The sequence below is a fragment of the Prosopis cineraria genome, unplaced genomic scaffold, assembly GCF_029017545.1.
Source record: "Prosopis cineraria cultivar Desert tree isolate PC_DT_omini unplaced genomic scaffold, ASM2901754v1 PC13, whole genome shotgun sequence".
Taxonomy (NCBI): domain Eukaryota; kingdom Viridiplantae; phylum Streptophyta; class Magnoliopsida; order Fabales; family Fabaceae; genus Prosopis; species Prosopis cineraria.
Genome location: NW_026555344.1, coordinates 8972401 through 8984706, shown reverse-complemented (window position 1 = coordinate 8984706; position 12306 = coordinate 8972401). Strand labels below are relative to the sequence as shown.

General features: G+C 35.1%; 1 protein-coding gene across 2 annotated transcripts; it reads left to right on the top strand.

Moving 5' to 3' along the window:
• The first annotated feature begins 1984 nt into the window (after positions 1-1984).
• LOC129290834 (protein TOPLESS-like) lies at positions 1985-10373 on the top strand. 2 transcript variants are annotated; one of them, XM_054927852.1, is made up of 27 exons: positions 1985-2184; positions 2672-2808; positions 2915-3094; positions 3176-3289; positions 3362-3520; positions 3944-4121; positions 4250-4376; positions 4493-4602; positions 4723-4888; positions 5006-5115; positions 5226-5295; positions 5419-5492; positions 5588-5683; positions 5763-5858; positions 5982-6109; positions 6226-6460; positions 6544-6705; positions 6780-6866; positions 7073-7219; positions 7305-7415; positions 7519-7698; positions 7775-7903; positions 7985-8080; positions 8275-8463; positions 8546-8712; positions 9345-9606; positions 10073-10373. In XM_054927852.1, the coding sequence occupies exons 2-26, from the start codon at positions 2729-2731 to the stop codon at positions 9541-9543; spliced, it is 3390 nt and encodes a 1129-aa protein (XP_054783827.1). In that variant the 5' UTR covers positions 1985-2184; positions 2672-2728; the 3' UTR covers positions 9544-9606; positions 10073-10373. The 2 variants fall into 2 exon arrangements, with proteins under 2 accessions (XP_054783827.1, XP_054783828.1); XM_054927853.1 differs by lacking the exon at positions 1985-2184 and adding an exon at positions 2417-2560.
• The last annotated feature ends 1933 nt before the right edge of the window (positions 10374-12306 follow it).

The window sequence follows — 12306 nt, the reverse complement described above, 5'->3', positions numbered from 1 at the left end:
TAGTTAATTGTGTTTAAAATTACACATTTTTTTATATATACTCTTATTTAATATGGTATTTCAATTATAAAAACCTTACTCTCCAAATTAAGTATATTTTGGAAAAACTTTATTAATTGTACTTTAGACTCAAAATAGCTTATATTTTTGAAATAATTTTAACATTATAACAAATATATGTAATTTATCTACAAAAGTTATAAAAAATTAATATTAATGTATACTCACTTGTCACTTACTCACTTATGTTCGCATAATGTATGGTACTTTTTACCAATTATTGTAGGTCTAAAATGCATAATATTTTTGTAATTTTAAAAAATATTTTTCCATTTTTATTTTTGTATGGGTTAATTTATGTTCGGTAATGATGCATGAAAAATCATAATCGTTGTCATTTGTGAATATGGAAAAAATTGAAAATTGAAAAAAATAATTTTATTTTTCGTGAGATTTAAAAAATCAATTTTTCTCAATACACATGAACCATTTATAATTATAAACTGCATTATTTATAAATACAAGTACAGTTTATTTCTTGATTAAAGTATACTTTTAGTCCTATAATTTTATATAAGGTTTTAACTTGGTTCTTTAATTTTATAAAATATCTTTTTAATCTTTTAGTCCTAATATCTTTAGTTTGAAATAATTATTTTTTATATCAGTCATTGTTATTTTGAAAAAAATTAAATTTAACATGTCAATATTTGAGAATGTTTTGTTAATATTTGAAAGTTAAATGTTGAAATTTATTGAGATAAAACTAACAGTGTTAGAGTTAAATGACGAAAAAGATAATTTATAAAGTTAAGAGACTAAAATAAAATGTTATATAAAATTAAAGAATTAAATGTATACTTTAACCCTTATTTTTTGAATTTTGTATGAACATGTAAGACTAACTTCTAATTAACATGAAAGTACAGAGATTATATTTTATTCATCATCCACCTCCTTGGTGCCCACTTTCTACTTTTAAACCATAGTATTCATCTTTGTATTTTTAAATATTTAAATTTACATCCCATGACAACCACTAAACAATTATCATATGCTCCTCCACTAAAGAAGACTCCTCATAACAGGTTAGGATTTAAAGTGAAATTATTAAATAACAAACATATCAAAGGTAAAAATTGATATTCTTGTACATCAGTCTTACATTCCTAATTTATCTTTCTTTAAATACATAATAAGATTCTATTTATAAGTCATCTTTAGTATTTTTATAAAAATTAAGAAAAATTTTAAACTGCATTAACCATGTTCAAAAATTTAATAAGTTTCAAACTTTATCTTTATTAAATACATATGTTTTAAAAATAAAACACTTTAGCATTAGTAATAAATTTTCTAACTTCAATATGGATAAATGTGTAAAGACAGACACACAAAAAATTATCGAATTGCTCTATAAATATAATTAAAGCAAAAACCCTCCCTGTCCTCCGCTGGGAAGAGCATCGATTTCCTTTTAAAATACAAAGAATCCATGCAAGTTTAAGTGATCCTTTAAAGTCAAAATATTCTAAGGATTTTTCAAATATTATTTTCACATATTAAAAAGGTTGTATTTTTTAGAAGAATTAATAAAAGAAGCATGCAGTTATTACTTGTTTTAGCATAGCAGTAGTTCAAATAATTATACAACAAGTTAAGAAAATTAAAGATTTTTTTAGAAAAATAGAGAATCAAGCCATTTCTAGCATTATCCCGAGTTCCCTTCTATGTTTTCTCCAAGTTGTAAGACAGCTGGCAGCTTCAGATTTCGAGCCGATTTAAAGACGAATTGAAGCCGGCTTAGTGGGCCCCATGTGTCACTGCACTTATCATATCAGTCATGGAGAGGACTTATCGTTGATAAGTCCTTTGGACTATCACCTCCTCTGCCGGTCACTTCTTATACGAAAAAAAACGCCCATTTCTGCTAGCTCAACTGTCCTTATATATATATATATATATATATCTATAAGCATTTCTCGAGAAGTTGCTATGTAGAGCGAGGAGGCAAAGACCATGTAAGAGTCCAGCTGAGGAGAGAGAAAGTCCAAGAGAAAGAGAAAGATAAGAGAGAGAGAGAGAGAGGGAGCTTTCACCTAAACTTTGTTCTTCTGGTCCGTTTGTTCCGTTCAGTATTCGGACCCTTCTTCTCCATGTGTTGCCGATTGCTGGGTTTCAAAGGTGAGAGAGCTTCTCAGGGCAAACAGACACACATACTTTCTCTCTCATATTGTCGAATCCGTTGCTTTTAGTCTTTAGCTTTTCTGGGTATTTTAGTTTTATTTTTTTTCAACTTTTTCTTTCTATGCCCTTGCCTTTATTTTTTTTTTCCTTTTACGCTTTTTTTCTCTTGCATCTTCGATTCCTATATGGATTAAAGATGCTTTCTTGACCCGCTTTGATCGTTCAGGATAGAGTCAAATTGTTTTCATTTTTTTCCCTTTCTCATCTACTCAAGTTGATTTCGCTACCCACATCGGTTTGGTGTAGTTAATTTTACAAAATGGTAGCTATCTTTAGATTAAAAGCTGGGGCTGGTTAAATGATTTCGTTCTAGGTATGGATTTGAATTATTTGTGTCTTATTTTTCCAGTGATTTTTAAGCCATTCGCAGCTAACCGATGTGTTATTAATCTATTTTCTTTTTTCCTTTTAAAAAAATTTGCAGATCTAGTCTACTAGTGCTCATTTTAGTGCGTATCTAATCGAGGGCGAGCCAGTGACGATGTCGTCTCTCAGCAGAGAACTGGTGTTCTTGATCTTGCAGTTTTTGGATGAGGAAAAGTTCAAAGAGACTGTTCACAAGTGGGGCTTGTGCCATTTTTGTTTCTCATTTATGATTATGATTTTTGTACATTTTCACTATTGGTTACGCTAATTTTTTTTCTCCCTTTTCGTTAAAAAAAAAAAGGCTTGAGCAGGAGTCTGGATTTTTCTTTAACATGAAATATTTTGAGGATGAAGTGCATAATGGCAATTGGGATGAGGTTGAAAAATACCTCTCTGGTTTCACCAAAGTAGATGATAATCGGTACTCCATGAAGATATTTTTCGAGATAAGAAAGCAAAAATACCTTGAGGCATTAGATAAGTAAGTTCACTGGTTCACATTTGATTATGTGTACTGTCAACATTCTAGCATGTAACTTTGGTTAACTGTAAATTTTGATAGGCATGATCGGTCCAAGGCTGTAGAAATATTAGTGAAGGATTTGAAAGTCTTTGCCACATTCAATGAAGATCTATTTAAGGAAATCACACAGCTTTTGACACTGGAGAATTTTAGGTACGAATGTACACTTCAGTATGGTTGCAGTGTAGAAGTTCTTTGGATACTCATAAGTTTCTCATGTGGTAGGGAAAATGAACAATTGTCAAAGTATGGTGACACAAAATCTGCAAGAGCAATCATGTTAGTTGAGCTCAAAAAGCTGATTGAAGCAAATCCCCTATTCCGGGACAAATTGCAATTTCCCAACCTTAAAAACTCAAGGTTACGAACTCTCATCAATCAGAGGTATGTCTTGCAAACATTCCATATCACTCAATTCAAAATAGCTGCATGCCGCATGTATGAGATGTATTTTTTGTACACTTTGGCAAAGCCAATGCTATCGTATCCTTTACCTTAAATATCGAATGAGCTGCATGTGCTGACTTCTAATTTTTGGCATTGATGTATACTTGCACCATATCTTCTGCCAATAAGCTCTTTCGTAATTTTCATCAATGATAAAGTTCATGCTATTGAATGCTATTGATTGTAGACGGAGGTCTATTATGCTCCTGTACAATGTGTTTGGCTGTGTGATGAAACTTGCTTGAATGTTCAATAATTGATTTACGGCAGAGCTACCATTTCTGCTTTCTCATTGTAGACGGCTACTGATGAAGTTATGTCTTAACACCTTTTTTCTTGAAATAAAAAATTGAGTTGCAGCTTGAATTGGCAGCACCAACTTTGTAAGAATCCACGTCCAAATCCAGATATAAAAACTCTTTTTGTGGATCACTCATGTGGACAGCCAAATGGTGCACGAGCTCCATCACCTGCTAATAATCCGTTAATTGGAGCCTTACCAAAAGCTGGCGGGTTTCCTCCTCTCGGTGCTCATGGGGTGGGTTATAAAACTGATTGTCAACCTTAATTTGGTGTTATATGCACTGCAACGAGCATCTCTTCATTTTCTTTTGGTTCTCTTTTCTTACTAAGTATGCAATTGTGTGTGATGCCTTATGTGTGAAGCCTTTTCAACCTACACCGGCACCTGCGCCAACACCTCTAGCAGGTTGGATGTCCAATCCAACCACCGTGGCACATGCTGCAGTTTCTGGGGGAGGAGCTATAGGTCTTGGTGCTCCATCAATTCCTGGTAGTCCATTCTTTTGCTGTCTTCTCACAAAGTCTTCATATGTAGCTGTGCTATGATCTTCTAGGATATATTTGGCTTGATATTTAACTTTGGCTGTGGTTCATTGTCTTGTAAAGCTGCTTTGAAACACCCTAGGACTCCTCCAACGAACCCTTCTGCTGACTACCCATCTGGAGATTCTGATCATGTTTCTAAGAGGACAAGGCCCATGGGGATTTCAGATGAAGTAAGATGCTACTACTTACTTGCACGTGGTCTTGAAATACTATCTATGCCATTTTTCTACTGATGATTGATAGTGTAGTTTTGCCTTCAAATTTCTGATGCCATAATCTTGTTTGTGCAGGTGAATCTTCCTGTTAATGTGTTGCCAGCAGCATTCCCAGGTCATGGACATGGTCAGGCTTTCATTGCTCCTGATGACATACCAAAGACTGTGACAAGAACACTCAATCAGGGTTCATCTCCGATGAGCATGGACTTTCATCCAGTACAACAGACCCTGCTTCTTGGTAAGCTGCTATTCTAAAACCTTTCAATGGTGTCATTAACTTAATTGTTGAAAAATAATTTTATTATTCCTATTCATATTAGCAATTGACTAAGTTTTTCTTGACATGATATGTCAGTTGGTACCAATGTGGGGGACATATCATTGTGGGAAGTAGGTTCACGTGAGCGACTGGTGTTGAGGAATTTCAAAGTTTGGGATCTTAGTGCCTGTTCAATGCCGCTGCAGGTTGTTTGTTCTCGGAAGTATTCAATTTTTACTCTGCCGTGTTGTACCAAACTCCTTGACTTGTAATATTGTTATGACTGAAAAGAAAACTAATCATTCATTAAATTTAGGCTGCTCTTGTTAAAGATCCAGGTGTTTCTGTCAACCGTGTGATCTGGAGTCCTGATGGTGCCTTGTTTGGTAAGTTGAATGTGTTTGAATTGAATCATTGTGACATGATGATTTCAACAATACATACTTTTCGTTTAAGAATTCAGCCAGGCCAATCTCTGTTTTTTTTTTTAACAACTTTTAAATAAACAGGAGTTGCATACTCGAGGCACATTGTTCAAATATACTCTTACCATGGTGGGGAAGATGTGCGACAGCACCTGGAGGTAATGTACAAAATATTTTTTTAAATAAAAAACTCTGGAGCATCCTTTTGATTCTAATTATGCTTGTTTTTTTAATTTATTTACTTTTTGTCTAGATTGATGCTCATGTTGGTGGAGTAAATGATCTGGCATTTTCCCACCCTAATAAGCAACTCTGTGTCATAACATGTGGTGATGATAAAACCATTAAGGTAAGTTTTTCAAGGCATGGCATGCTTTTCCAAAATGGGTAAGTTATTGAATGTTGCTTACTAATTTTGGTAATTCAAGGTGTGGGATGCTGCCACGGGTGCAAAACAGTATACTTTTGAAGGTCACGAGGCTCCAGTTTATAGTGTCTGCCCTCATTATAAAGAAAACATTCAGGTATGACTCGTGGAGATTTTTTATAAATCATTTTGTTATCCCAAGTGATTAGCCTAAGGGAAAGTTCTTGACTTTTCCCCCCCTGTTTGGGTTTCTTTCTGATACTCTGCTTTCATGTCCTAGTTCATATTTTCAACAGCATTAGATGGAAAGATAAAAGCTTGGCTGTATGACAATTTGGGATCTCGTGTTGATTATGATGCTCCTGGTCGTTGGTGCACAACAATGGCTTACAGTGCTGATGGTACAAGGTCAATATTCTCAACCATGGCTATTTGCCCAGTTCTATTTCTTGTATGATCAATAAAGATATCTATTTCTATTTCTTTCTGTTCAAACATTTGGATTTTGTTAATGCATATTGCAGACTCTTTTCATGTGGGACAAGCAAAGATGGGGAGTCCTCTATTGTTGAGTGGAATGAAAGTGAAGGAGCAGTCAAAAGGACGTATCTAGGATTCCGCAAGCGATCTTTGGGTGTTGTGCAATTTGATACAACAAAAAATCGATATTTGGCTGCTGGTGATGAGTTCTCCATTAAATTCTGGGACATGGACAATGTTCAACCTTTGATGACTATTGATGCTGATGGAGGTCTTCCTGTAAGTTCATTCATTTATTTCAAACTGGGGAGGTAATCTCTGGAAATGGTAGTTGCTTATTGCTGCCTTAATCTGATTTCTAGGCAAGCCCACGGATTCGTTTCAACAAGGATGGAACTCTATTGGCTGTTTCGGCAAATGAAAATGGGATTAAAATTTTATCAAATGCAGATGGTAGTCGATTGTTGCGTGCATTTGAGAATTCTTTATATGACACATCTAGAACATCTGAAGCCATGGCAAAGGTAGATTTCTAGAATGTTATGCTCCCCTGAACTTACCAACAAAGCTTAATTTAATGAATGTTGTTTTGGAGCAGCCTACAATAAATCCAATTTCAGCTGCTGCTGCAAGTAGTGCTGCACTTGCAGAGAGAGGCTCATCTGTGGTAGCTATTCCTGGAATGGTCTGTCTGATCTTGTTTTCATATAATTAGTACTTGTCATATTTTTGCATGCTGCTTGTAGAGTTCTTTCTTCATTGTTTCTTAACATATCATAGCGTAAATAATGCATTTTGTCATGTTCATTCTTGCTGGGATTGTAGAGTGAGCATCTCATCATGACTGGTACTATTAACTATGTAACTGACAAATTGATTTCATCTTTTCAGAACGGCGATTCTCGAAACTTGGGTGATGTCAAACCTAGAATAACTGAAGAGTCCAATGACAAGTCAAAGATATGGAAGCTTACTGAAATCAATGAACCATCTCAGTGTAGATCCTTGAAACTACCTGAGAATGTAAGAGTGACAAAGGTAATGTTGTTTATGTGCTATTTCCGCTCTCCACTTTGTTGAATGAATGTCTTGAATCCTGATTATCTTAATTTTTTTTTGGCAGATATCTAGGTTGATATATACAAATTCAGGTAATGCTGTATTGGCATTATCATCAAATGCCATTCATTTGCTGTGGAAATGGCAGCGGAGTGAGCGAAATTCTTCTGGCAAGGTGTGATGTGAGATCATGTGCAGTTACTTCTATCATTCTCTACTATCATAAAATTTGGAATAGGAATCATGCTATTTCTTTATGTTGGTGCTTCTACTTGCAGGCCACTGCTAGTGTGTCACCCCAGTTGTGGCAACCATCAAGTGGCATCCTGATGACCAATGACATTGCTGACAGCAATCCTGAGGATGCTGTGCCCTGCTTTGCTCTCTCCAAAAATGATTCTTATGTAATGTCTGCGTCTGGAGGGAAGATTTCCTTGTTCAATATGATGACTTTTAAGGTGACCTACTGGCCCTTCTTGTTTTATTCATATTTTTGTGTTTCAATTAATTCAATCTTGACCTTGCTACATGCAGACAATGACAACTTTCATGCCTCCACCACCTGCAGCCACGTTTCTTGCTTTCCATCCCCAGGATAACAATATTATAGCTATTGGCATGGATGATTCCACCATTCAGATATATAATGTCCGTGTGGATGAGGTATCAATACTGTCCAATGTCTGAAACAATACCAGGACTTATGATTAGATCCTCGATGTTTATGAAGAGCTCTTTGTGCAGGTTAAAAGTAAACTGAAAGGTCATACTAAAAGAATAACAGGTCTTGCTTTCTCTCATGGATTCAATGTGCTAGTATCATCTGGAGCAGATGCCCAGGTAATAAAATATAGACCTTTCTCCAAATCTAGAACCTGTCTTTTCTATGATTAATGGTACTTCAAGATTTGCGTCTATCATTGATAATAGATATTTATTTTCGCATGGATTCCCTTTGAACATAATATTGGCACTGCTGTTTGCAAAAGTATCGTGTAAATAATCATCAGTCATCACGAGTTTGTGTTTTGCAGCTTTGTGTGTGGAATACTGATGGATGGGAAAAGCAGAAGACCAGACCTTTGCAGCTTCCCGCTGGGAGAGCCCAAACAGCAACGGCAGACACTCGTGTACAGTTTCATCCGGATCAGATGCAATTCTTAGTTGTACATGAAACTCAACTTGCAATTTATGAAACATCAAAACTAGAACGTCTGAAGCAGGTAAATTCATTAAGGTTCATGTGTTACATGATTGACTTTACTCAACTCTTTTTTTATCTGATACGAGTAATTTGAATTGTAGTGGTTGCCCCGAGATTCTGCTGCTCCAATATCACACGCAACTTTCTCATGTGACAGCCAACTGATATATGCCAGCTTTTTGGATGCGACAGTCTCTGTATTTAGTGCTTCAAACCTTGGGTTACGTTGTCGTATCAATCCTTCTGCTTATCTTCCTTCAAGTGTGAGGTGACGCCTTCTTTCATCAGCTAACTTGTGTTTATTCATTTGATTTGTCTCACCTGCCATGAAACCTTTTCCAGTATAGTCAGTCAATTATCTGAACTTTCGCTGTCAACTACTTTATGAAACTAATTTCCAAAACTTTTGTGTAGAAATCACTGCCAAAATTGTGAATTTGTTTTTCTTTACACAATCACACATGTTCGTCCCCATGCTCTAGACACATCATCTAAGCTATTTGAGGTTTCTCCTTATTTTTCAGTCTGTATTCTGACTTAAATCTGCTAAGTTATTTCTGGGATAAAACTTCACATTGAAGTTGCCTACAGTCGGCAGATGTTTCATTTGATCAATACGATTCCTTTCAAAGATTTGAGTTTGTGTCCAAAGAACTAATGCTTCAAGATATAATATTTTATGTGGAAAGTGGACACTCTGGCTCTCGTATGTGGAGTAGTTTTCCTGTGAATTTAATGACTATAAACCTTGAAACCATATAGCTGTCTATAGTTGCAATCTAAAAAGGATGGCAGTCAATCTAGAGTTTGTTTCTGCAAATATTCAATTCTCTAATAAGTTTATCAAACTTCTTGTGTAGTACTTATAGGTGAACTTCAACTTTTGTTTTTGGTTTCCAGTGTACAGCCACTTGTGATCGCAGCACATCCACAAGAACCAACTCAGTTTGCGGTTGGACTCTCAGATGGTGGAGTTCATGTCTTCGAACCGCTTGAGTCTGAAGGCAAGTGGGGTGTGCCTCCGCCCGTTGAGAATGGGTCAGCAAGCAGCGTGGCAGCTACTTCAGTTGGCACTTCCTTGGATCAAGCCCAGAGATGATCCTAATCAGCCAAAGACAAGTTTCTTTTACATACTTGGCTTGCTGGCCCTTCCACAAATTTGGTATGTACTTTACTTCATGTTGAGCATTCCAAATTAGTTGATCAAACTACTCTTAGACCCGTTACACAGTCGGCTCTGTTCACATTCACATAAATTCATGTGGTCCCACTTATTCCCATGGCTAGAGACAAGAATGATTTTTTTGGTCTTATTTATAAATCATGTCATTAATTTTTTATTACAAATTTTCCCTTTACTTTCCATTAAAATGTTGGTGAGAGAAAGCAAGTTGTTAAAGTACCTATATTTAATAGGAGAGAATTTAACAAGTTTTAAAGTTTTTCTTGGTTGCGGTTAAACATGTTGAAAATGTCCTTTTTCCGAGCTCAATACCATGGGTGTGGAAGTTCATTCATTGTACTTTTGTGCTTCTGGCCGTTTATTTTTCATCTTAAACTTTCTGCCATTGCTAGCTTCATCCTTGTAGGCAAGAAACTTGGTAAGCTATTTTTTGTTTTATGTGCAGTTTGTGATTCATGACTTAAAAACTTACTGAAGAATGACGCTCAAGAGATGTAGATTTGACAAGTTGGTTCAGGATCTGTGTAAGTTATTTGCCTTAGGAACTTGTATAAGTTTTCTCATGCGCAAAGGAGAATTCTAGAAATATCTTTGATCTTTTTACCCCGTTTTGCAATCTTTAGAATGTTGATTACTTATGTTATTTAATATTTATTTACCTCTTCCTATGTGATTTTGAACTTTGTCAAAGCCTCAAGCCGTTGACCCATGTTGAATATATTAAAAAAAAAGTTATCTTCCTTTTAGTTCTCCCTCGCTCACCACCTCTCTCTCCAGTCTCCACCAGAACTTCAAGTATATTGCTTGCCTTTAGGGGGCTTGCAATCTCTATTACATTAATGTAATGATTATACTCTTAATCCTTTTTTTTTTTATAATATTTTACTCAAACGCATTTTAAGTTGTCTCTTTTTGTTATTTTTAAAAGATATGAAGATAATGTTATGTTTAATGATTTAATATGTAGGTGAGGTATGTAATGTTGACCTGACCTATTCACATGCCTAATTATAGGTGGCAAACTTTTGACTTCTAAAATAACTAAACCTTAGTTCAAAAATTTTTTCTAACAAATACTTAACCTGTTTATGTAAATAGGCTTATTACTATTTTTCATCGTTTTGAAAAAATAGTTTAAATCATATGTAACTTAAATTTATTTTCATTTGTTTAGTGGAGCATTTGGTTGGAGGGGAGGGGAGGGATTCTGTCCCCTCCTCTTGTTTGGCTTTAAAATTTGGAGAAAAAAAGTTTCCCTCCCCTCCAAATTGGAGAGATTGGGAGGGGAGGGGTAAAATTTGTCACACCCTAATCAATATGCCTTCTGTGATAAATTTTAAAAAAAATGTAAATATGCTTTTTCAGTATCTAAACACTAATGAGGGTAAAGTTGTTTGTATATAATTATTTTTCCTCTCCTTCCCTCCTAAATTAAACAAGGTATCGTCAAACCTCTTTCTTCTATTAGATTTCTTCCCCTTTTCTCCTCTCAAACCAAACACCCCAAGGGAGGGAGTGATAATAATCAAGGTTTTAAAAATGGACTGGTGGGTTTAACTGGTTCAATGGGAATTGAGTTGACCTATTCACATGTTTAATTATCACTGTTATCAAAACTGGATGGAATTGGCCAGTTCAAACGGTTGGATTGGGAACCAGCCACATGTTTGGTTCGGAATACTACTTACACCGGTCAAAAAAGTGAATCGGGAGAAAACCGGTGGGATAGGTGGTTCTGTCGGGCCAGAAAATTGGCCAAAAAGATCGAAGAAAAAAAAAAAAAACTTGAGAGCTCTGGGAGGAAAGGAAAAGAAGTTGTGGAAAGAGAATATTGAAGAGGAAAGGACGACGGAAAAGAAAAAATCAAAGGGAGAAAAATTCACCTTGTTTTTTTTTCCCATTTTGAAACTCCATAATAGCCGGTGTCTAGCTATACACCATTCTTTTGTCAGAGGACGATGTCTCACAACATTTTACCATTTTCTCCTCGCCCCTGTGACTCACTAAAATGGGTTCTGCAGTGAAACGCAGTTGAGACTTGAGAGACAGCATTTGTGTATTGGGCAGAAGAGAGAAGAGAAAAGGGGCATTAAATCAACGGTCAAGATTGTTTTTAAAAGATAAACGGTAATGATTGTTTTTGTCTTTTTTTTTTGTTAGGAGAGGTTTTCAGTTTGTGCATTTGTTAGTCTTTTTGAAAATGTGATTAAAAATGACAGTCTTATAATATATAATAAGATTTTTAATTTTATTAATGTATTAAAAAACTCACTGCATATGAGATTGTTTTTGTCTTTTGTTCACGGAGAAAAATGCTGGCAGCCATCACTTCCCAACGCATACTCTTTCCAACGCAGCATCGCATATTGCCTTTTAAAGTCCCAGCACCTGTAACATTAAAAAATGGCGCCCGATTTACATGTACTTTTTAATTGAAATTAAAATTGCATTTTTAATACTATTATAAGTTGTTGTATTTTAAATTATAAATCTTTACTCATTTTTGTATTTTTAAAATTTATTGTTTATCTTTTGACTATTTGAATTGTGCATGAATTAAATTTTGTTAATTTGTTATATGTACGACGGATATAAACAAATATTATAGGATATACTTGAGCATGCATTTCAGTATATGAACAAATATTGGTTAAATAATTTTGTATTCATATGTATCAT

Coding starts and splice junctions, on each gene's coding strand:
- LOC129290834 (XM_054927852.1), top strand. CDS start 2,729: ATGTCGTCTCTCAGCAGAGAACTGGTGTTCTTGATCTTGCAGTTTTTG. Junction 5,493..5,587: donor ATGTGCGACAGCACCTGGAG/GTAATGTACAAA, acceptor CTTTTTGTCTAG/ATTGATGCTCATGTTGGTGG. Junction 8,081..8,274: donor CATCTGGAGCAGATGCCCAG/GTAATAAAATAT, acceptor TGTGTTTTGCAG/CTTTGTGTGTGGAATACTGA.